At 36.5% G+C, this 23,752-nt stretch overlaps 1 protein-coding gene across 14 annotated transcripts in view; it reads right to left on the reverse strand.

The window, feature by feature from the left end:
• HDAC9 (histone deacetylase 9) overlaps window positions 1-23,752 on the reverse strand; it is a 458,209-nt gene that overhangs the window by 186,031 nt on the left and 248,426 nt on the right. For 10 of the 14 annotated variants that reach the window (XM_077787618.1, XM_077787599.1, XM_077787612.1 and 7 more), the window contains 7 exons: window positions 21,420-21,548; window positions 19,440-19,555; window positions 13,747-13,869; window positions 12,139-12,186; window positions 11,478-11,688; window positions 10,850-11,067; window positions 2,227-2,496 (listed from right to left, as the gene is read on the reverse strand). In XM_077787618.1, coding sequence (XP_077643744.1) covers window positions 2,227-2,496; window positions 10,850-11,067; window positions 11,478-11,688; window positions 12,139-12,186; window positions 13,747-13,869; window positions 19,440-19,555; window positions 21,420-21,548 — 1,115 coding nt within the window. Of the gene's footprint in view, window positions 1-82; window positions 2,497-10,849; window positions 11,068-11,477; window positions 11,689-12,138; window positions 12,187-13,746; window positions 13,870-19,439; window positions 19,556-21,419; window positions 21,549-23,752 lie in introns of those variants that run through there. The other 4 variants (XM_077787608.1, XM_077787607.1, XM_077787603.1 and 1 more) reach the window with 2 other exon arrangements.

The raw sequence follows: 23,752 nt of genomic DNA on the forward strand, positions 1-23,752 counted from the left end.
GTTTTGACAATGTGCAGCAAACATATTTGATTGTACAAAGTAAAACCACCACTAAATTACCAAATTTACACAAAGTCAAATATCTGGAAGGGGATCTTTTAAAAAAAAACTTTATTTGAGAAAGGAAAAGACTTATATCAGAAGGCAAAAAAAGGGAACATACAAACAGAATATATTTACAACACAAAACAAGATCACCTCTAAGGGTGTAAATTATAATAAATACAGTAGATTTAAAATGTAAGAGACAATAATCAATTAGAAATGTGGTTGTTTAAACCCAGTTTTCCTTTTCACTGGTTCCAGGTAGTTTCTCTCATTTTAATTTTATCCAAATTTGAAAGATTCTGAAATTAAAGTACACTAATGTATTGGGGTTTTTCACCTGAATGACATTATAAAAATATCTTTTGTCTTCTGTGAATACACGTCTTTCAACTGATATTGTACAAAACTCTTCTCAATTGCAAATTTCTCCCCAAATGTATTTTAAAAGATGCACTATCCCTTTTTGATGAAGCTGAAGTCAGACTTCAAAGAAAATTAAAAACATATAGAATGGGAAACACATATTTAGAAGTTTGTTTGGAGATCTTCTAGGAAAAAGGATAATGTATCTTTAGAAGTTGCAACATTTTAGAAGAGATTGAATAGTATTAGAACATAATGTAAACAACACATGCTAATAACATATTTTAGAGCAATTTCTACATTTGGCAAAACAACTATCTCTTTTGAAACCAGATACTGCACCTTAAAATACCTCAGCTTTAGAAATATAAATATTTTTAATAGAAAAAAAAACCTGACAAGGAGTCCAGGTCAGTTTGGGATTATCCATATTAAAGGGGATCTTAATACAATGAATCTTTAACTAGCTTAACAAAAGTAAACCTATAAAACAAGGTAAACATATCAAAAGGGAATATGAAGGAAATGTTTCACTGGAAAGCTTCCTTAACAATTTCCCTACTCGCTTTGTTATTTTCTTTGACAATAAATCAATTCATAGAGTGCCTTTAAAAACAGAGGGAGCGCTGCCCCGTCCCCCCTGCCCCGCATTCCTCAGCACATGAATCACTTGGGCTTCCTGTTTCCATAAGGCATTTCCTGCCCCCCCCTCCAAAATCACTTTTCTGCAGGAGAACAGCAGGGACCTGACAAAGTATGGACTTAAATAAACAGGGCCTTCCACTGCAGCCAGCCTGGCTCTGCTGACTGTGAGGGATGGGCCGGGATGCAGCTCGCGGGCTGCACACACGACTGTGCCTTTCAACGCTCCCAGGCAAGCTGAACCTGCCTTTTGTCAAGGTGGCATTTTATGCACAGTTGTTATTTTAGGATTTGTCCATGAGACTCCGTTGTAAAGGTTATGAGATATTGTAAAATTAGTCTTCATTAAAAAAAAAAAAACAAAACAAACAAGTGATTGGATATCAGATGATAATGATAACAGCTCTGTGCTTTTCGTGCAATGTCCTAATAACTGACTGGAGCCACCTAATGCTGCATTTTGCTTCTCACCAGTACTTGCATCTGCTGCATTTAAGGACGTCTCTGTGGACATTATTATCAAATAAGACAAAATGAAAAGTTAACCAAGCAGTGCAAAAAAGAAAACAATGCAATTTTAAAACAGTGCCTTGCCTTGCCTCTTTATATCCACCTTGTACTTTTCTCTAAATTAACTTTATACACCAGCCTGAGACCACCAAGATAGCAGTCAGTACCTGTCTACTGGGGAAAAGAATACCCTAACATTAACAGTGTTCAAGACCATAGTATGATACAATATATACAGACAGCTGAAAGCAGAAGTCAGAGGATTCAAAATCAGAAGAATGTTTCATCAATCAGGTCTGGAAACTAATTCCATCAATTGCTGATCTCAACAGGCTAGGTGATACGAGTTCTCTTTCACTAGGACTAAGCGATGTAAGATAATTCTGGGCTAATACAACATCTATCAGCTATTACTCAAAGATTTATGTAGCATAATTGATTGCAACAGATATCTTCTCAATTAGTGGCCATAAGGATGAGCTTCACTATGTTTTCAAGTGTACATACAACACTTCTGCATTTGTTAAATTCTTCGAACAGTAAATCAGGATTTACTAGCTCAGTGAATCAGAACACAATTGCTTATGAAAGCCTAGAAAATGCATGTGATGTTCAGATAATAACCTTAATTACAAATCCTGGAGCTAAATCTTTGCCTATTACCTGTTGCATAAAAGCAGCTTGCTCCCCAGATTCCATTTGCTGGGTTTGAACATCCTCATCACTGTCCAGTGGCTCCTCTTTGACTTTCACAGCCCCCACCTGCTGTCCTATTCTTTCATCCACACCAGCACTGCTGCTCTCAGCCCTAACGCTGGCACTGCTGGAGGGAGCTCGCTCTTCCTGCATCGAGTGATCTCCATGAAGTTCTTCTTCAGCTTCCTCCAGGTGACTGCCAGGCTGCTTGAGCTGCTCAATGGACTTAGAGAGCATCTGGAAAGAGAAGAGGGGAACAAGTACTGACTCCTTTCACTAATGCCAAACACCAAGAAGTACTAGATCTGCATGGATTAAAGTGTCCACAGCAAACCCATGTAGCCATGCACCATCACAACACTGATATATCCAGAAAAAAGAACAAAAGTCCCTAAGCAAAAGGCCACTTTTTATTCTGCAGCAGAAAAATACCATATTTATGGATAATGAAAAACATGACACATCTGTTAGACTGTTACAGCTGGTAAACTGGAGAAATTAGTCTTCCTTCATCTTTATTCAAACATGAATGCAGAAATACCATCTTATAGTTAATTACCCACAACACAAAATCATAAAGGAACATTAAGATATAAGCAAATTAGTTATCTGGTTAATATTTTGTTATAGGTGAATTAGAGAATTTTCACACAAACATCTCTATCAGTTAAAACATGAAGGCACTGAAAGCCAGCAAAGGAGAAGTGACAGAGAGCTGGTGTGAGTCCCCTGTTCTGTGGCACAAGAATACTACAAGAACGTTTGTGCATGACTGGAAGGACTACAGCTTTTGTGGTGCACTGTACAGGTATTCCAGTCCCAGCAATGATGATATAACACAGCTCCCAAGGCAACACCAGCTCTAGCCCAGTAGCTGCTATTTTAAAGCTCTGCAGAAGTGCCAGATGCCTGAGCTTTTCAATCATGTGCAGTTTCTGTTTTGCTGTTTAAGATGAAGCCAATGCATTCCAAAATACTCCAAATATAGTCCAAAGACCTAAACTGAAAAAAATCCCCACTGTGTTGAAAGAACCAGAAATCGGATATGCGAGTAAGAAGTTGCAATGTCGAGTGAGTAACTATCATTTATTCAACTGGCCTACTCAATTTCAAGTAAATACTGTTTTGTATCATCTAAACCAAATATCTTGAGAGGGGAAAAACACCTTTTGCCTTTACTTTTACATATTTTCCTCTTCCCATCTGTCTTCCCCAACCATCAATTATGTCTTTCAAACTGAGTTTTAGCTAGTGTTATATACTCAATTACTCAGTATATGAATGGCTGCAGGATGTCTATTTTTGTCACAAAACATGAACCATCCCGTTTCATTCAGCCTGCAAATGCATATAGAAAAATGCCAGGTTGTCATGTAAACTGTGTGCAAGAAGCTGCAGCTGGATTTAGGAAATCTCATGAAGTTCAACAAGGAGAGTTGAAAGATCAATTTATACAATTCCAATTGATGCTGTGATGCAGAGCACCAGTAGAAAAACAAATTTCTAAGAGGAAGCCTGTCTGGCTATTGTCACAGCAAACCTTCATTTTTGAGGTGTAATGGGAGTTTAATGGCTTACTAAAAGGAAACAAACAAAAAATCCCTCTTCATCACCATAGTAACTGGGAAATCACAACATGAGTACCCTGCATGTTGCATGCCCTTACTACTTCAACTGCTGTGGAGAGTCTCCTTCCATTACACAGCATCTGAAAAATTTCTCAGATCAAACATATAGATCTTTTCCAGTTGTTTCTCAGGGGATGACACTGACCAACAAGTTTCTAAATCTAACTACATTTAATCAGCTCAGGCACACCCCTTTCACAACATTATTGTTATTGTTATTATTATTATTATTATTATTATTATTATTATTATTATTATTATTATTATTATTATTATTTAACCACTTGTGGGGAGCCTTCCCCACTCCTCAAGCAGGAGGAAGAGAAAGGCAGGTAAGGCTGCATGGCTGGCTGCAAGTGAGCAAATACAAGCTGAAACATCTGTGTGACAGATAATCATATAAACTAAAGAATCACTAAGGCTGATCCATCTGTAAACCATTCCCCGTGCCAGTTACTTGACACCAGGTGGGTTTTTCTGCAGGGGAAGCTAAGAGAAAATGAGTGCATGCCCACAGCAAAGTTAAGACACATATTTAGCTCATTATTGCTCTCCTTTCTTTTATGAATTTTCACTTTTATGTCAGGCTCTTTCTTCTTTACACTGCTGTATGGGTACAGGTCTGCTGCTGAGCTTTCTGAGGCAACACATGATAGACTACTGTATAGAATCTATATATGGATCACCTCTGAAGGTGGTGATCCATATATAGATATATATACACTTTTTGCATGCAATCAGCTAAGAGAACAAGCACACGTAATGGGGCTGCAGAGACTTAGAGTGGAATTTGTGTGCATTTCAATTTGCTGTGTTCCTATTTCAGACTCTTCTTCCATGCTGTAGAACTCAGCAGGTGATTTGCTCCAGATTTAAGCAACAGGAGGAGATAAGCAAATTACATTTTCTAAAACTCCATGAAATTAAAGTCTTTATATATTTACTCAGTAGAGTTTAAAAAGTGCATTCATACTACCTTTACTACAGAATTTTATTAAAAACATCCTTTCCACTGTGATTTTAACTTAGCCTCAGGCAAGGGGCTATGAGGCATTAGAGTCATCTTCTCATATGATGGAGCATGATCAAATTGCATGGATGGAATGGGAAGGAATGACCCAAAACCTGAAAATCCCTTCTACTGCTCAGACTGCTAAGCTACGGCCGACTGCTTCTCTGTATCACCACAATGCTTTCATATCTATTCAAGTTTTTTTTTTAAAGACAGCTCAGCTCCATCCTATTCTAGTAATTATACTAGTAACATTACTGGACACTTCTCCTAAGTCAGAAACATCTCCTTTTAAATTATATCTCCTAGTGGTAGTACTGTATCTGGAAACATGTGAAGATAGCAGTTTAGAGTCAGTACTTCTATCTTCTCTAAAGATGGGTTACACAGCAGAAAATGAATGAAATGCTGCTCAGGTCCTTTCATTGCACAGCTGGATACTTCTGCTCACACTCAATGTTTAAACCTTTAACTTTAAACCCCCACTTACCATTTTTTTTTCCTGACTTTTTCTGTAGTTACATGGAGGGGCTTCTCCTAATTTTAATGCATCTATTTTTATTTTGAAAAAGTGATTACTTAATCTGAGTTTTGGTGGAATTATGTTTAAAAATAATAACAGAACCATAGTTTTGTTATTTCCCTAATAAAGTAAGGGTTGCACATATTTGTTATACTTTACCAGTATATTTTACCGCTATCACCTATTCCATTTTAAGTGGTCACTAAAAAAATGCCTTCATGCTAATATAACCTATATTTTTTTTTTTTTTTTGCTTTTATCTTCAGGAAATTAAGCAATAAGGGATATGCATGACTCAAAGTAAATCGTATCAGCAGGAGAGGAAATATTTATAGATATCAACTCCTTTGTATAACTGCAAGAGTCTAATCAAAGAAAAAGACATGAAACATATCCTAACCTGTTTGGTTGTAGAGCAAAATGGAAGACTAAATAATCCGGGCACTGCAATAGACCATTTTATAAGTCCTTCAGCTGCAGCCTACGTCATTTTCTCCTTTGAAATTATATGCTCTTGTAAAATAAAATGTTTTAAATAAGATGTCTTTACAAAGAGACAAAATCACTAAGTCCTGCAGCAGCCAACCAACATGTTTCCATCCTTGGTTAATTGTTCATTTTAATACATGGCAGTAAGTTCTAAGAACTCATATATATTCTTACAGAACAGTTTTTCTCCTTCTCCTCTATGGCAGTCAGATTGCCAGCTATGTGTGTTGTACATATATTGTTAGCTGCAACTGAAAACAACTTGGGTCCTGCTGTCTCTGTTACTCATAGTACCAATATTTCTAAGGGATATATTTATCTTTCAAAATCATTCTTCTGCATTATGGCTTAAACATTAGTTCTTAATAAAGGAGAAAATGCTCTGGGCATTTTCCAGTTCCAAACAGACAACAGTTTCTTTTTGTTTTTACCCAAATAATCCCTGCTATTAGCAATATTTGAAAGATTATCTCTCACCTATAGAAGATGCTAGTCAGATTTATGAGCTGCAAAGCCAAAACCTCAGTGTAATATGTTTAATGGAGCTAGATTGATTTACTACTGCTGAACCACATTCCATAAAACATCATTCAGAGAAGTGAATGATTAATCTAGAGTTAAATGTATCTTTTCAATATTCCTGTTGGCAATAAATAATAGTTATATTTTTCTATCAACATAAATTTATGTATTATTTTTCATCTTCTTTTAAGAGATGTTGGTAAACTGAGAACACCATCCAAGTACTAATGAATATTCATTTCCTATATATTTTTTTACTTCACAGGCTTTCCTGGTCACCAATTCCTCATACAGAGATGCTTTAAACCAGCTGACATCCTAGAATGAGAACTGAAATTCAGGTGTTTCTTTTATAAGCCATAACATTATCTATATACCTCCCATACTTTAGAGCACACACCAACTGCCCCATTATTTTGCCCTTTACTTCTCCAATACAGAGAATTTTACCATGGAAAACAAATTGCCAAAGTGCTGTGAATACACAACTTAAGAACACAAATAGGGCTCCTGAACTGATCAAATAAAATCTTGGACCCAGTGAAGACTTCAGCTTCAGTAGTGGCAGGCCTTATTCATCATACATGGCAAAAATAACTCCTAAAGACAGAGAGCTTTGTTCATGTACTCTTCACGTTATGATTTCTGAGATTTTTCTTTAACACAGACTTCTGCTAGGGGCTTTGCATTTAGATTAGTTAAATCAAAATCCTTAGTTTTTTCTGCAAGTGTCTGGGTCAAAGCTTTCTAGATACAGATACACACAGTAATATCAAGATTTAAAGTTTTTTTTATTGTAGAAGTGGTCCTTTGGTATCCAATTGCACTAATTTTAACTGGGGTTTTGGACTTTGGTCTCCCCTTATTGAGCAGAATGAAGATCTGCAATGGTGATCAAAGGGTGTTATGAGGAAATAAGCTGTCATTTGGACAGAAGTATATTAAAGCTGACAATGGCAAAGCTGGTCTTCCCTAAGACAAGCTGAGTTCAGGTTACTTCACATTCATTATTAATTCTGGGACAAGGGTTTTTACCTACTTTTGGAAGAGATGTCAACATTTGCAGAATGTTTTCAGAAGGTCAGTGTACTAGATCCCACAGGTATAAATGTCAGACTTCAGTGGAGACATATACCATTTCCCACATCAAAAGCAAGGCATCTGACAGCTGAGCAGAAATAATCCATAGGGGATCTCCTCTTTGCTAGTAAGGACAGAGGCACGCCTTTTGGCCACGACTTGTTTCTTTTCAGAATGTAAATGATCCAGGGGAATCCTTTACCTCTGACCTGTGTTAGATTTTGCTTGTTATCACCCTCACAGCAGCACTGGCTTGCTGCTGAAGTATATTTTTTCCTCACCAAATTAAAAATAAAAAAAAGTCTTTTTTTTTTTTATTTTAATGCAAGATAAATACAAGAACAATGGGGTGAGAAAAAGGTGGTTCTCTTTCTCTTTTTGTTGTTATACCTATAAGTCAGCCAAAGAGATCAGTCCAAAACCAGTTATCAGGGTGTGCTGACACATGCCCTATCATCTCAGCTGAGGGCAAACACTCAAATTGTGGGTTCAGTTGAACACTAAAGACTTAAGGACTTAAAGACCTAAACATAAGAAATAAAATGTTAAGGGAAATAGAAAACAAAAAAGAAGATATTAATTTGCTTTAAGACCTTGGTCAACTAGCATTTCACAGTCTTAACAGTTTAAAATGGTCCTTGTCTTTTATTACCAAAACTGTTAGGGTCCTTGATTATTCCTTATTAAAGAAATACTATATGTACTTATACCTCTCCGCAGATTTCATTATATAGTCCATGAATAGAAGAGTAAAGGACAGAACAACAGAAAAAACAAGTTCATGTATTCACTTAATACATGCCCAAATGTATCCTAAGAAATAAAATATTTAGTTGCTTCCTATCTGGTCTAGAATATCTGCTGTGTAAAGTTTCAAATAACTATAATTCTGCTTTTCAGAGTTTGATTGTAAACCCGTGCAAATTATGTAATGAAAAAATAACTTCTACTGTGAACAGAGCCATGTTTTAAGACTGAACAAAGCATATTCTACCACTCTAGAAGAGATCAAAAATGTAGTAGTCTTATGTAGTCACAGGAATTCAATCTGAACTTTTAGCTAAAAGGTTAAAGACGATACCTTTAAATTCACTATTTAAAAGCTACTCCATGATTTGATCTTTTTTTTCACTCTCTTGTCTATTGGCTACCCTTAAATTCCAGTTTATAAAAATTCAGGTTCTGCAAGTACCTAAGGAACACCCCTGGCTTTTTGTGTCATCACAGAAGGACACAGAAAGACAGACACATGGTTAGAGCAGTGACATTTTTCAGCACTGTTCTTCAAAATGGTTCTTCTGAGCATGGAGAAGAATCTAGACGCTACAAACTATAAATTCTGATAAAATATACACATCCTCAGAAAACCCAGTGCTTCTCTGGCTGCAACGTGATCTCATTCCTCCTCAGGCATTTGCTGCTCTGAGGAGTTACTGTGCTCCTGAAGAAGCCTGGTTGCTCTGGGAGTAGGAGTAAAGGAGACTGAGAAGTTCTTGGGGCAAAAGTAGGTATTGGAGGTTCAAGGGAGAGAGAGGCCCTAGGATAGACTTAAATTTCCACTCTGCATATGTATATGGACTATACTGTACAGAATAAAAGCTAGATTCATCAGTTTTTTCTCTTTATCACAAAGAACCATGTGAGAATGAAGGCATAGTTCAAGAATGAGAGGGAAGTATTCTCATTAGCATGTGTTTTCACTGTAGTTCAACTGAAACAAAAGTTTTTACTGAAACAAGCATTATCACAAACCAGCTCCACTATTTTTCCTTCCTTATCCCATCCATCTCTGGTAAGATGCAATGCATTCCTCGTCCTACATGACTAGAAATATATGGTTATGTGCTTTAAATTTAATTTTTATGCTGTGGACAAATGCTCATAATGCCACATCACATACCCCTAAATGCTATGGTAGAATTTATATCAATAACCATATTAACTAAGAAAAACACATCAGTGGGGTTCTTTGTTTTGTGAGGAATGCATGACTTGATGGGTCTGTAGTACAAAGACTCAGTACTTTAGCAGTTAAAAAGTCTTTTTAGACAATTGAGGGAAGGTGAAATATTTTCAAAACCTGAGGCTACGAGATATGCATATGCCATCTTGATTAAACATATGGAATGCATACTCAAAGAAAAGCCAACTGGAGTCCTAGTTGAGTAATCAAAACACCCAAGCTGAGAGGGGTTAACATGCAAGGATCAGCTCTGAACTTTGAAGTTTTCTGGTCTTCATTTTTCCTAATTAAGACAAGATTTAATAACCAAACCACTGTACAAAGTATGTACTTAAACTCTAGGTTTGTTTCTAATTTTGTTGGGAATTCTTAGTAGATTCCAAAGAATCAGTAATCCCTGGGAAATTCACCCAGTAAGTAAGGTGGATTGATTTTTTTTTTTTTCCTTAGGAACAAGAATTAAACGTCCACTTTTCAACTTTTTTTCTTTGACATTGCCTCTTATATATAGTTATTGAATAACATTAAAACAAAGGAAGACAGCTGAAGATGTACAATTAATATCTTTGTAATACTAGTTCAGCTTCAGAAAACAACTTGTGGAAACCTGTGTGCTAAGTGCAAAAAAATGTTCTCCAAATTAAAAGATGCAATTACTTGCATATATTAATATCAGAGCAGGTAGCAACTTGATTTTGTTGTAAAAGCATACCTCCCTGATAAATCTATTTAGAATCTGTTCTTTTTAAAAATGGATGGTCTCTTTTCTTCGTTCCTTTGCCCCTGCTCAGAATAAGGTGGAGGGAATTTGTACTACACAATTCAACTCTGTGTCACATACCAGCAATGGGACATATTTGTCTTTCTCCTTAAATGGTCATTTTATATCACCATATAGGTAACAAACTTTCATGTTACTCACAGAGAAAAGTCAGTTTGATAAACACTGATTAAAAATTTGTCCAGATGTTAGTAAGCTTCATATATAAACCCATCCATTAATAAGCTGATTTGAGTTCAAATGAGTTACCTATTTATGCAACATTCTGGTCCACAATAAGAAAAGTTTCAACACAATTCAAAAGCAGCAAGTGGAGTCATTGCTGCAGCTCAGAAGCTCACATCAATTTTTAAGACATAATTTACCATTTAACAGGTAAAACTGTAAGCAACTCTATTTTGTTGACTTGTAGCCTATTTCAGAATCTTAAAATTAAGATCCAAAGAAATGTATATATCAACTATGCATAAACAAAAATGATACTCCTGCAAGAACCTCTCTATTGTCCATGATGACATGGCACCAATAACTAATCTTTGTTGTTAGTTTTCACCTTTAAATTTATTGGAAATTCTTTACTTTGGGAACTCACCTTATTCATGTGGATCTGCTGCTGGTACTGCTTCTGCTTCTCCAAAAATTGCTGATGTTGCTGCTGGATGACCAGCTGGGCCAAAGTACTCTGAGGAAGAGGAGCTGACTGGGTTCTGTTCAGTGGCCTGTGACGAGGCAGTTTGTGGGCAGCTCTTATGCCAGGTGAGACTCTCTCCTTTGCTGCTAAAGGAGACTGTGGATGAAGAGGAACTGCTCCTGAAAAACAGGGACATTTCACTCCCCTGTGACAAACAACAAACTAATAGTTCTAACAGGAAAGAAACTTTCAGTAAGAAGAGGGGTGTGTGTTGCAGAACTCTGCATCTGCACAGATGCAGTGGGATGTGCATCACGTGCCTCGCCATGCTGGGAAGTTCAGCTGCTGCAAAAGAATGTGATGAAGTAATCATTTTCTCTTTTCTGTAATCATTCAGTTCTCTCAGGCTAACAGACTGGAACAGAATCACTAAAAGGGAAAACAAAGATTCTGTCCTTTTTTCCTCCACCCTTCCATTTTTCCCAAGAGTTAGGATGTATGGCATTTGTATTACTGCATTTAGTTTAAACCAAACACAAATGCCATTAAAAACATCTTAAATAAGTATTGCTGGAGCTTTGATCATTACCAGTCACAAGAAGTTTTTGCTGTCTCATTTGTTCTTTCAGTAACAGATGCTGCAAGAGAGCTTGGTGGCTGCTGTTTGGCTTTCCTTCCAAAGCAATGTGAGGATGAGCTGATGATGGAGGAATGTTTCCTCCATACTGTCCAGCCAAGGCCACTCCTTGTCTTAGCGACGGGGTCTCCCCCTTCTGCTTTTCTTTGAATGACGACGAAGACTGTCAAAGAACAACAGCATTGGTTACTGTTTTTCAGAGAAGTAAGTGGCCATTTATACCTCTGGTTGATTAGATGGTCTTATGTCTTCATGAACACATACAGAAGAAAAGGTTAACATCCCTAACTTACACTTTGACCATGAGATGAAAAGGAAGAACATGCCAGTTAAATGTAACACTGTGAGAAACTGAGTACTGAAACCAGTTGAAAAAATAATCAGCAATAAAAGCCAAAGCATAAGGAATTACTAGTTAGAACATTATTAATGCAAGGACAGGACCTATCCTTAAAATCCTAAAGGCCTTTGCACAGCCTCCTGCACAGGAAACAAGAGTATCAGAGTAAATAGTTTGAATTGAGTTTGAAATTGAGTTTGAAATAGGCAAGGCTTGGTTTTTCAAGAAATTCTCCATCACACAGCAAGTCAATCAGCAAAACAAAATAGTTACCTGTAGCAGTGGGAAGCTATTACTTTTCCTGGAGCACTCCCTGACTCCCTGAAGGACAGCACAAATATAAGTTTTACCCTTTGCAAAGTAAACTTGTACAATTAAACTCTCATCTACAGAATCATCAAGAGCTGTTTTATGTGTGTGGCATTTTGAAGTGCCTTATAAATTGCACAGTTATTGATTTAATGCTTTTGGAAGTTTTGGCCCTTCATCATTGCAAAAGTACTTTATATTACTTTGTTCTTTGCCTATTAAAAAAAAAATCTTGAAGCGGTAGTTCAAGCAGAATAACAATTCTTACAGCAAGAATAATAACCTAACAGAAATATGCATGTTGAAACTTGCAGATAACCACTTATGGTAAGTCATAGTAGAAACAGTATCTCTGATAATATGAATTCCATTAAATTCTAAAATAAGGTTTTCACCAATTTTTTTTTTTTTTGTGTATGCTTACTTCACACTGCTATCCCCCTCCCCTGAAAAACAAACACTAAAGTAAGCTTTATATTCAATTTGCAACTGCTTGTTCTAGTAACAGAAATAAACATTACTTGTATAAATAAATCCCTTTGTTTTTTCTAATGCCAAAAGTAATATTTGGTGCTAGTTGGCCACATCAAAACCTTGTAAGCTTTGAGTGAGCAAATGAAACATATTTTCATTTCGTTTTAATGTTATAAATTTACTTTGAAGCTAGTTGAAGCTAGTTATATTTTTGTGAAATAGCTAAGAAAATTTTGATTATATCCTCTGAGAAAATAAGCATTACTTTTCATGATGTTCAATTTTTCCATCCTTCAAAAACAATTTGCTAATATTTCTAGAGAACTGATTTCAGGCTTACAGAATTTTCTTTGCAAGGTTCTGTACCTGATAGTAAAATGTTAGATTGCAGCAATATATTACTGCTAAGAACAGTAAATATATTGAAATAACCATAAAATAGCATGGAAGTTTGACTTGAAACTACATTTAGCACTGCAATTAAGTAGCATTATTACAAACCATTGTATAGATTCAAATTTTTTTAACCTCCACTAAAACCTGTGCTTACAATTCCTAATTTCTTCATAGAAGTTACCCACTCCCACACTGTTGTATAGAACTGCCACATATCATATCAGTCTTATTACTTTGTTGTTGGAAAGCAGGTAAATTTTCACCTGCTGTACATTTTGAAAGTAGCAAAATTTTCGGGTATTTTACTGAGATAGAGGAATACTACATTCTTCTCCTACAACATTCCAGCTCAGTTTCATTACTGGAATCTCATAAAAACGTTATCAGTAGAAATTCTCATATAATCTAAACATTTATAATAAAAAAATCTCCTTATATACTTTTTGCCACATCTGAAATCTGTTATCTGGAATAAATGCAATGCATGTGGCCCATATTTAGCTAAGTTCCACATTGGCACTTGTTTATTTGAGATCAAGAATGAACATTGCTTTCAACTTGTGCCCAATGCATAGAGAGGTTCCAACTCTGGTTCCTACTCTGAATTGCTTGTGTACCAAAATGCTAACAATATAAAGAGAACAATCAGAAAGGTTTTCTGGAAGCAAATGTATGCAGGAAGGCTTGAGACTGGTCACTTACACTGATTTGAGGTTGTATTGCTGGAAGGCCCAAGGTAATGTTGGGCAGAGAAGGGGATGTGTACAGACTCAACAAGTTCACCGATTCATCCTGTATTAAAAGGCGTTGCTGGGAAACCAGGTGCTGAAATAAAGGGGAAAACCAACGAAAGTTAATCTCCAAGCTTTTTACCTTGGTTATTTTATGCTTTTATCCCAATACACAGAAACTCAATTATGTGCCAGTCATTGGTTTGCAACGCAACGGAGTTCCAGAAATGGAAAATTACCGTCCCTGTGAAAACACTGTTGACAGTTCTTTTCTTAAGAAAACAGCTGATAAGTGCCTGGGATTATTCCTTGGTTAATAAATCAAATTTCCATGGAAAGCTGAAATCTTGATTCCTAGATCAGTTTATCAACTTCTCCTCAACTCAACATCAGTTCTTCTCATCAACTGGACAGTCACTCCAACAAACTCAGTGGGAATTTATCCAGTGAATTCAGGATTATATCCAGCTGAATCTTGAATATGGATGTATTAAACCTTCACCACAGTTGTTATGACTTTAGATGTAAGTACAAAATGTGGTTTTGTTAGCCAGATTATGATATGGATATGTTTCAGGCACATTATTTACTTCCACTAACATGAAGATTCTGTGTAGAAAGTAAGGCATCTGCCATTTAAAATAGACTATCTCTGTCTGCACATATACAAAACCAGCATCCTGTCATTCTTTGGTAATGAGATACCCCTCACAGCTTTCCTAATGTGTTCAAGTTAAAATATTTAACAGTTATTTTGAAGATTTGTGATATAGTTTTCAAGGACTTGGAACTGCTGATATATTTTAAATTACTTTAAAATAAAACCAGACATTCTACAAAGATCACCCTTTTTATTTCCATAGATTAATTGGGAAGAAACATAAAAAGATTACCACATCAGGAATCTTTTTGAAGCCTTTGCTTTTCTGCTTAAACAGTGATATTTTTCAACATGTGGTCTAGTATAGTTGCTTGAATTATATTTTCTGTTTAACTCTTGCTTCCCTCCCAGAACTTTGACTCAATGAGAGCTACAAAGGTCTTATTAGACTTAGGAACTCTGGCATGATATGGTCCCCAAGGGAACAACATCCTTGAAAAAGAATACCCTGTGTAACAGTATGACACAGTGACTGCTTTCTTCCCAAACAAAAAGCATATGGGACTCCAATAATAGACCACCTCCAAGAGGGATACTGCACACTCGGGCTTTGACTAAAGTAAATATAATAACTTGTCAAGCATGTTGTGGGGAGCTGTAGATTTTCCCCCGGACAAACCTGGAATATCAATTAACTCTGTAAAATATTTCGTACTAATACAATGCAACTTCAGACCATCAATGAAAAGTGGTTAAGCACAAAAACACAGGATGTTATTCCAAAACATAACCTTCCTCAAACAGTTTGTTTGGAGATACGACCTATCACGGAGACAATAACAGTAGAAGTCTATCTCTGTAATTTTCTTTTGGTACCTAGGGAATGTCAACAGATAGCGTAGAAAACAAAGAAGCTCCACTTGTATGTTACATTAATTCCTGGCTAACAGTGTCTTGCCTTGATAACATCCACCTTTGACCATGAATAAATCCAAGTATGGTTTTAGTATCAAGACTGTGGAGATATTATGGAGGGACTCTACAAATATTTAAGTGAAAAAGGACACTCTAATGTGCCTCCTAGGATATAATCAAATTTGTAGCAACTACAGCACCAATACAAAGCGACTTGAAAGATTTATGTTTAATATTTAGATTTTGGTATGCTACTTTTATCTTCTAAGATCTGAATTAATAAAAATAACAGTGACAGGGTGTATAGCAGTAAAACACACTACCACACTAAGTTAGAGCATGATTGTTTCATCAGGCAGAAGCAGTGATGCTATTTACCAAAACAGTTTAATGTAGAAAACATAGGTGTTTATTAGTAAAAGCATCTAACTTTAATTTCTAATACTGATAATAACCTATCATTTTCATTTGGGTAAGTGTTTGATCTTTTAAAATATTTTCAGGTAATATTATCCTAAGCATCAGTTTAACCTCATGTCCCAAAAAAATGTAGTAGCCCACCTGCATAAATTAGGGTCCTCTGTACATCACAGAATCCCAGAATGGGTAAGGTTTAAAGGGACCTCTGGATGTTATCTAATACATGATCAACAACACCTTGCAGTGGTGGCACACGCAGGAGTCGCCAAGAGAGTCATTTGGTAGCACAACAGCTAAGCCTGTCCTTGTCCTACATGCAGCCATGGGGGTTTGGACTGGTGCTTAAATTGCTCCAAAGAGCAATGTGCCCTACTTGCTCCTCCATGTACCCACTCCTTGGGTCCATAGATCCTGCTTACTGATACTTAAAATAGCCCATCAACAGAGTTATCCTCTTTCTTAAAATAGAGTACAAGAACTCAGTGTAACAGTGCATGATGATCACCATGTAATCATGAGCAACCATGCTCTGGTCGTGCTGAGGGACCTGCTGAGAGGCAGGAATGCCTACACATGCGTGTTTATATGCACATGTATAGATTAAGAGAAGACAAAATGGTTTAGCTTTAATACTTGTCAGTTGTGGAGCTAATTGTCACAGCTTTCAATATTCACAATTACTTAACACTTGCCTTTCTTGAAGCTTTTGGGATGATCTTTGAAAAAACTGATTTAGACTCACTTCACATATACTTGACACAAACCTCATCAGCTGGTCAGAAAACTACACATTTCTCCACTGGCTTCTTACAAATATCACCTCAAGCAGCTGAGTATTAAAACCATGGGGCTTTGGAGTTGTACAAAACAAATATGTGTTTATCTGTCACATATGTAATTTATGTCTCCTGTATAATCAAGTGTTATTCCAGGAAATACTGCTTTCCAAATCACAAATAGAAGAAAGAAATTGATCTGAAGCCCAGTTACAACAACTAGAAACTTTCCATTGCCTTCAATGGCTATTGACCGGGCCGCGAATGCCTAAAATTAATCATTTCACATGACTAAAGCAGGTTGTCCCTCTGAACTCAAGGGACATGCTGTGCAGGGGCTCAATTCTGCTTGCCTTTCTCAGGCAAGTAAGATTTAGCCCCAGCACAGCAGGTGACCTGAAAGAGTATGGCATGCTACAGGAGACAAATAGCTACTGCGGTGAACCTTGATGATACTGGAGAGAACTGTGCCTAATAAAAACAGGATTTTATTTATAAGGTGCAATTAAAATCCTGAGTTCAACTTTCAAGTTTCATATAATGAGACTAGTGTTTTAACAAATGGTAGTGAAAGTACCATTAAGGGAACTGTGATAGTCAAAGATTATCTGCAAAGCTGCAGCATGTGCAGTGCACCTTTGCTCATTCAAAAAATTGTAATCATCTCCCCACTAGACTGTCTGCTCCAGAGAGCAAACCAATTAAAAGTCTCAATATTCCAATGGATGTGGTAAAAATAGTTTAAAAATCTGTTTCATTACTGATAATGCTCTAATTCTGTCCATGCACTGGAATGTAATCATTTACAGTACTGACTCATGCTTTACTGGTAAATGACTCTGTCACAGCAACCTGTTTTTCCCCAGCAAAAAGTGTTTTATTTGCTGCCATGAAAACCGCGGCTATCCACCCACTCAGATATGAGCACAACACTTACTGCAAATGTCACAACAATGATTATGAAACAACAGCCATGTGAGTCATATGGGATTACAGAAAAACAAGTGATATTTTGGGTGATTTTGGGACACTCAGTCTATTATTAGAAACTTCTGTACTTTGTGAATCAGATTAAAAATTGATTACCTGTATAGCCTTTGAGAGCTGGCTAACACTAAACTAGGAAAGAGATCTGTAGGAGTTTGGCTGCTGTTAAACTACCAAAGAAAATCCCACTGAAATAAGAATCACTGAAGCTGAGATTTATGGAAAATGTTTGAACCCAGAGGACCACAGTACTGAGAGTCAAGTAACAAGAGAGGTAAAGAAATCCCCAACTGGATCCAGAAGTGGAAGTCTGTAGTCTCAGCTTCTTAGCACATTTCACCAAGTGAGGTGACTGACACCAGACTGCAGAGTTCAACTTCTAAAGGAACGTTTTAGGCTCCTTTGAGCATCTTTGAATGTAGGTTGGGGTTATAATTTTTGATGTCTGGCACAGAAGTGGCAAATAATATGCAATGTAATGTTCTACTAGCAAACAGAATATAATTGCTGGTTCTTGTTATGACCTTTCCAAATCTCCCCAGAGACCAACCTACATGTATTTCTGATGCTGCAAGTGTCCAGGAACTGTAACATGCAAAGTCATGAGCACCACACGTCATTCTGAGGCATTACTGCCCTTCCATTTTGTAGAATCCTCAAGTTAATAAAAGATCCAATTGGATAAGATTTCCTGTTTCATACAGCACATAATAACATCCACATATTACCAACTCCTATCTAAAACATTCCCAATAGTAAAACACAACTTAATTCCACTGAACTAGGATCTGATCTAATCCTAATGATGGATCTTACTCTGCATCATTAAAATTTCTTTGCAATCACATATGGGGGGCTATGAGACAAGACCACATGTTAGCCATCAATACAATTTTTTTTTCTTTTTGGTTACGGGCCAGAGAGAGGCTACTAATCAGTGTGCAGAGGTCACCCACCTGCCCCCTGGATCATAGTTCACACACACAATTAATTCATTATGGGGAAAAGTCACTGCTGGAGGTTGAACTGCCCATTCCAGGGTTTTTTTTAGGTGAATGTCCTGCCACTGACCTGGAGAAACAGCTCCATTAACTAAAACTCTGTTAAATCACATTTTCTTACGCAATTTTTCTAACACAAACAGCATAAAACAATAATTAATAGAAAACCTTGCCACCAAAAGCAGGAACTGCGGTAAGTATAGGCTGGATATAGTATATTGTGGAATTTGAGTCTCTCAGTCAAATTAGTTTACTGTCCCTTTACAATATTGCCATGGAAAGCATGACTTGGGCATGTCATCTGTGCTAAATGAGGTTTATCACAACTGATTTACCATCTGCATTCCTGTTGTTATAGGCACGTACGTATGAAACAGAATAAGGAGTAGTTAAGATTCCTTCCGTTTACAATCTCACTTTACAAAACAAGTATTCAAGAATTCTGGCATGACATTTACGGTGGTTACTGCCCTGATAAGGAAACTGAGATACAGTAAAATAAAAGGGAGATGTGACAAGGATTTAGTCACCTAACTCCAATACTGTGATTAAAGAAATGTACTTCAGCATTCATCTGAACCTGGGACTACCATAGGTCTTATGTGTTGGGATAACCAGTGCCTAGACGGCTGTTTTGTATGCAGGAGTTCTTTATCAGCATTCAGCACTGAGCACCTCTTTCAGGTCATCCCAAAAGGTAATATTCTGTAACCATGTTCCTTTCACAGCTTCCTCCACTCTTCCCATAGCACTACTGCTGCTTTTCCCTGAACTTCTGTTACCATAGAGTCTACTGAACATGCATCTCATACATAAAAATATATCACATATATAACATACCGTGGTGTCAGCCTGTAGTGTCTTGGTATCCCAATTACTCTGCTTGTGAGTATGATCAAGTCAAATTTTCCATCCTCTTCAGTCTAGAAACCTGACTAATTATCTACACTATAATGAGTCTTACCTCAGCTTGAATATTAGACGGCAAAACTGAAGTTTCATTTTCTGTTGTACTGCTGGTCGGACCATTGCTTGGGGAACTGGGACCTGATCCAGGGGAGCTGCTACTGACTGAGGATTCTGAAAAACAGATTAAACATACATGAATTCCACTCTGGAAAGGTACACTTAATCTTGATTAATTATACAATCTTTATAGCATAGGGCTTTTTTTGCTGTTGAAAAATATCTATTGGTTACACTCTTTACTTCCATTAAAGTCTCTTGATTCATCTTCCATTTCTTTGGTTTTCTTTTTACAGCTAAGAAGGGAAGATACTCTTGATCTTTCCCCTTCTGAGCTATGTCATATAAGAAGAATTTAGTATTTATTTTTTCCCACAAAGATGGTTATGATACTCAGTATCAGGCAAAGACACTGACACAGAGCTTGTAATGAGTAAAAAAAAGAAACTCATTCCTTTTCAGTTGTAAAGAGTCCTGGCTCTGTGAGAGATAAGGCATACTGTCATCCTTTCTGTCAAGGAAGGGTATGAGCCCATTGTGGAACAATCATTTCATACACAAGTACTAATGGCAAAATACACACCTTCACTACATCTTTGGCACAAATATCAAGGAGTATTTACAGTATGTAAAGACACTGAAATATGATTTGAAAGGCTACATGCTATCTTGATTTAAAATGTCCCAAGTTCTGTCTAAGACAAACGGGGAAGAGGATGACCTCGTTGTATGATGTTGTATTTTCTAAAACTACACTGATATAAATTATATGTAGGTAGTGGAAAGTTAAAAAGGTTAAAGATGGAAGAATAATCTATTAGTGGAGGTAACTGTCTTTCAAGGGATAGCTTTCAAATTAAAGCATATTAAATTTGAAAGCAGTCAAGTAGTTGAAGTAATTAATGTCTAAATGTGCCAGCAAATATTCTATAGCCACTTCTTTGCTTATTTACTCTTTATGCCTTAGTTCTTATGCAAAAATATGTTTTCACTTTGACTGACATCACAGGAGGCTTCCTAGCTGTTACTTGGATCTCTTACTCTTTTATTTACTGAAGTGACTCCATACCCAACTATACTAATTGGCCATGTAGAAGTTCTTCCATTGTATTTTCAATCTGTATCAGAGAAGTGGAGACACACAATATTTTTCTCTCATTTTTTGAAAATTAAAATAGTAGTTTTTGTACAAATAGATATTTAAATAAAGAGTTATTTTCAATTAAGAGAATAAAAAGCAAGGGGAAAAAAATTCAGGCAACAATGTTTAACCAGGGTTATGAAAGGTCTAAAATGTCATATAGTCAATAATTATAACAGCAATCTGACAGGCTTCAAGTTGTCAGAGCTAGAAAGAGAAGACATCTATTTTAATGTTTCTGCTCTTTCAATAGCATCAGGAAAAGCCCTCCAGTAATAAATATTTCACTTTATACTTTATTTTTAAGAGTGAAAATGGTAAAGAAATCAGCTAAAATTAAGGAAGTGGATATCAAGAATCTCATAGAGGCTTCAGCAAATGGAATTAATAAATTAGATGTAGAAAAATTAAAATCTGGAAATAATTTATCAGGAATATACTTAGTAACTTTCATGCTTATATTCACATCTCTGTTCCAGTTTCACACATGACATACTGTGTAAAGTTGTCACAAGAATTGCACGTACAGGGACACCAATATGTTTATTCAAGTTGTATTATAATTCCATCTTGGCGTGACATAATTCTGATATATGAAGTGAATTCAGATATATGTCTTATAGACTAGTAACAGTTTATTGCATAAAGAAATGGCCTGATCAGTTGAAAAAGCCACGAATCTACTAAATATCAATGCAAAGTCAAAGCAAGAATTGTCAGAGTGAGGCCAACTACTGCAAATGCTTATTTTGTTTAGCAAACGGTTTCAATTCTGAAGTACCACCACTTTTCAGTGAGCTGTGGCAACTGATACAGAATTTCCCCATCCTTACTCACCTGTCACCTCGAAAAGACGCTTCTTGAATGAACTGACATTTCCATCCTTCCTCCTAAGTAAAGGACTGCTTCTCCTTTCTGTCACCTTTTGTTTTAATCTTGAACGTACCTTCAAATTGGGCTCTGAAGCTGGAAATGAAGAGAAGAAAATATGTGACTATAAGCCCAATTCCTGGCTTGTGTCAGACACCACTGACCCTGTAGGACCTCATCTGGTCCAAGGGGGGCTTGGGGGCAGAGATTTTACTGCTCAACCTTCTCAGTCATTCTGTTGCTCCTCATACAACTTCATTTTAGATTGGAAGTTAGGAAAGAGTTGAAGAGAGCTGATGTGTTTGGGATCCCAGCATTTTTCTCATTCCACTGCAACTTTGAAGTTACCCATTAATTATTGTTACTACCATATGTATTAATAATAAATGAATGCATATTTAATTTACATTATTTTTATCTCTCTTGTAGGTGAAAACTTGGAAAACACATCTTGGAATTTGGAACGTTATAACTGTATTAAGGTTAATTGCAGAAACAGAGATTAGCCTCCACTGGCGCCTTTTGATTTCTCTGAGAAATATAAATTACGACAAGCCTTGCTGGCAGAACATTTCTTGGTCAGTGATTTTAGGCCCAGAACTTTAGTGTTTTCTGAGTAACATTCCAAACAACTAGATTTATGACAGTGTCCTAAGAACATTTACAGAGAAAAATATATGCTCTGAAAATGAAGAAGTAGGGTTGATTCCCAGAAAACCTAGGATTATATTTAATGCACCTTGGGCAAGGTCCACCTTTGTTTCCTTAATGGACACAGTCTTTTCATATGAAGGCCAACTCTGCTGTGCTTTTTATTTTATAGTTTTTTTAGCATGATAAAGTGTTTCATGTAGCCATTGATTTGTTCTTCAAATAAACTCTCTATTAAACAGACTGCTAAGAGCTAGTGAAAGACAATTATGGAATAGAATTTTTTTATATTTCCCTTTCTGGAACTGAGGATTGGCTTAGCAATATCTCAAAATAGAGAGAGCTAAAAACTGTTCTCTCTCCTATGCACAGACTTAAATCCAGCCTCAAAGAAAGAGCAAGAGTTAGCAAAAAACCAAAATACAATATATCTTCACTCAATTCGGAATTACACCATTTGTCACTTTGGGGCAGGAACTCAATCCTACACTTCTATTACTAGTCCCTTCCCTCATGTCACATTGCACACCTTTTTTCCTTCTGTCCCACCTTCTCCCTCAGGGATGGGGAGGCTAGAAATGGTCACGGGAAGGCAAGGGGGGCTGCACCTCACTGCAGAGCTGCTGCGAGCAGCAGTACTTGCTGTCACACGCTGACCTTTGTCATGCACTGACTGCATTGCACGTGGCAAGGGCTGCCCTCTGAAAACCCTGTGCCTTAAATACATTTCAGACCAAGACTCATAGGCTAGAACAACATTGGAAATTTTTAATAATAAACCTATTAACTAGAAATTTATTTTTATCAACTACTACCGCTGTTAAGGTGAATGGTTCTTACAATGTAGGACAGATGGCTTGTTTACTATCTCAGATACCATTTGCAATGAAAGTGAAAATATAAAATATGATAACGGGCTATGATTTCAGTATATGCTATCACCACAGAACTCACCAGGTGTGATGACATTTAAAAGAAAAGGTACTCACTCCTTTTGCATTTACATTTATTTCCATTTCTACTATTCTGTACTTTTAAAATTCAGGAGAATATGTCTGTACATATAATGTCTGTGCATCCATGACAGATGAATGTGAATACAAATCCTCTGCAACACTCACTGGAGAAATTCTCCACTTCTATGTAAATGTTTCATGCACAGTCACAGCAATTCCCTTTCTATTTTTACCAAATTCCCATCACATTCTGCATCTCAATCCATCACATAAGCACAGAAAACAAATTTTAAAGTCAATGTATGTATTTATGAGTCATCCAAGGAGATGCATGAAAAACGGCAATAATTTTAAAATGGAAATAATAAATTTTAATATTAAATGGCATGGAAGATAGTGGTTTTATAATTATTTTATAATCATATAATAAATATTTTATAGTGGTTTTCTAACTATTTTATAATTATAAAATAAACCCACAATACAAATCAAAGCTAATGTTTGAAGAGTGTTTGCTTCAAATTCTGGCTTTCCTGAGTTTTCTCCCCGAGGCAGTGCCAGTTCCTTACATGGCACTTACTAGAACTCAACAGCTAGCAAAATGAATTCTGGTTTCAGTGGAAAAAAAAAAAAAATCTAAGCAATTTGAGGATATCTGGTCCAATGAAAAAAATATAGAACTGAACACTGGTG

The sequence above is a fragment of the Lonchura striata genome, chromosome 1 (genome assembly GCF_046129695.1).
Source record: "Lonchura striata isolate bLonStr1 chromosome 1, bLonStr1.mat, whole genome shotgun sequence".
Taxonomy (NCBI): Eukaryota; Metazoa; Chordata; class Aves; order Passeriformes; family Estrildidae; genus Lonchura; species Lonchura striata.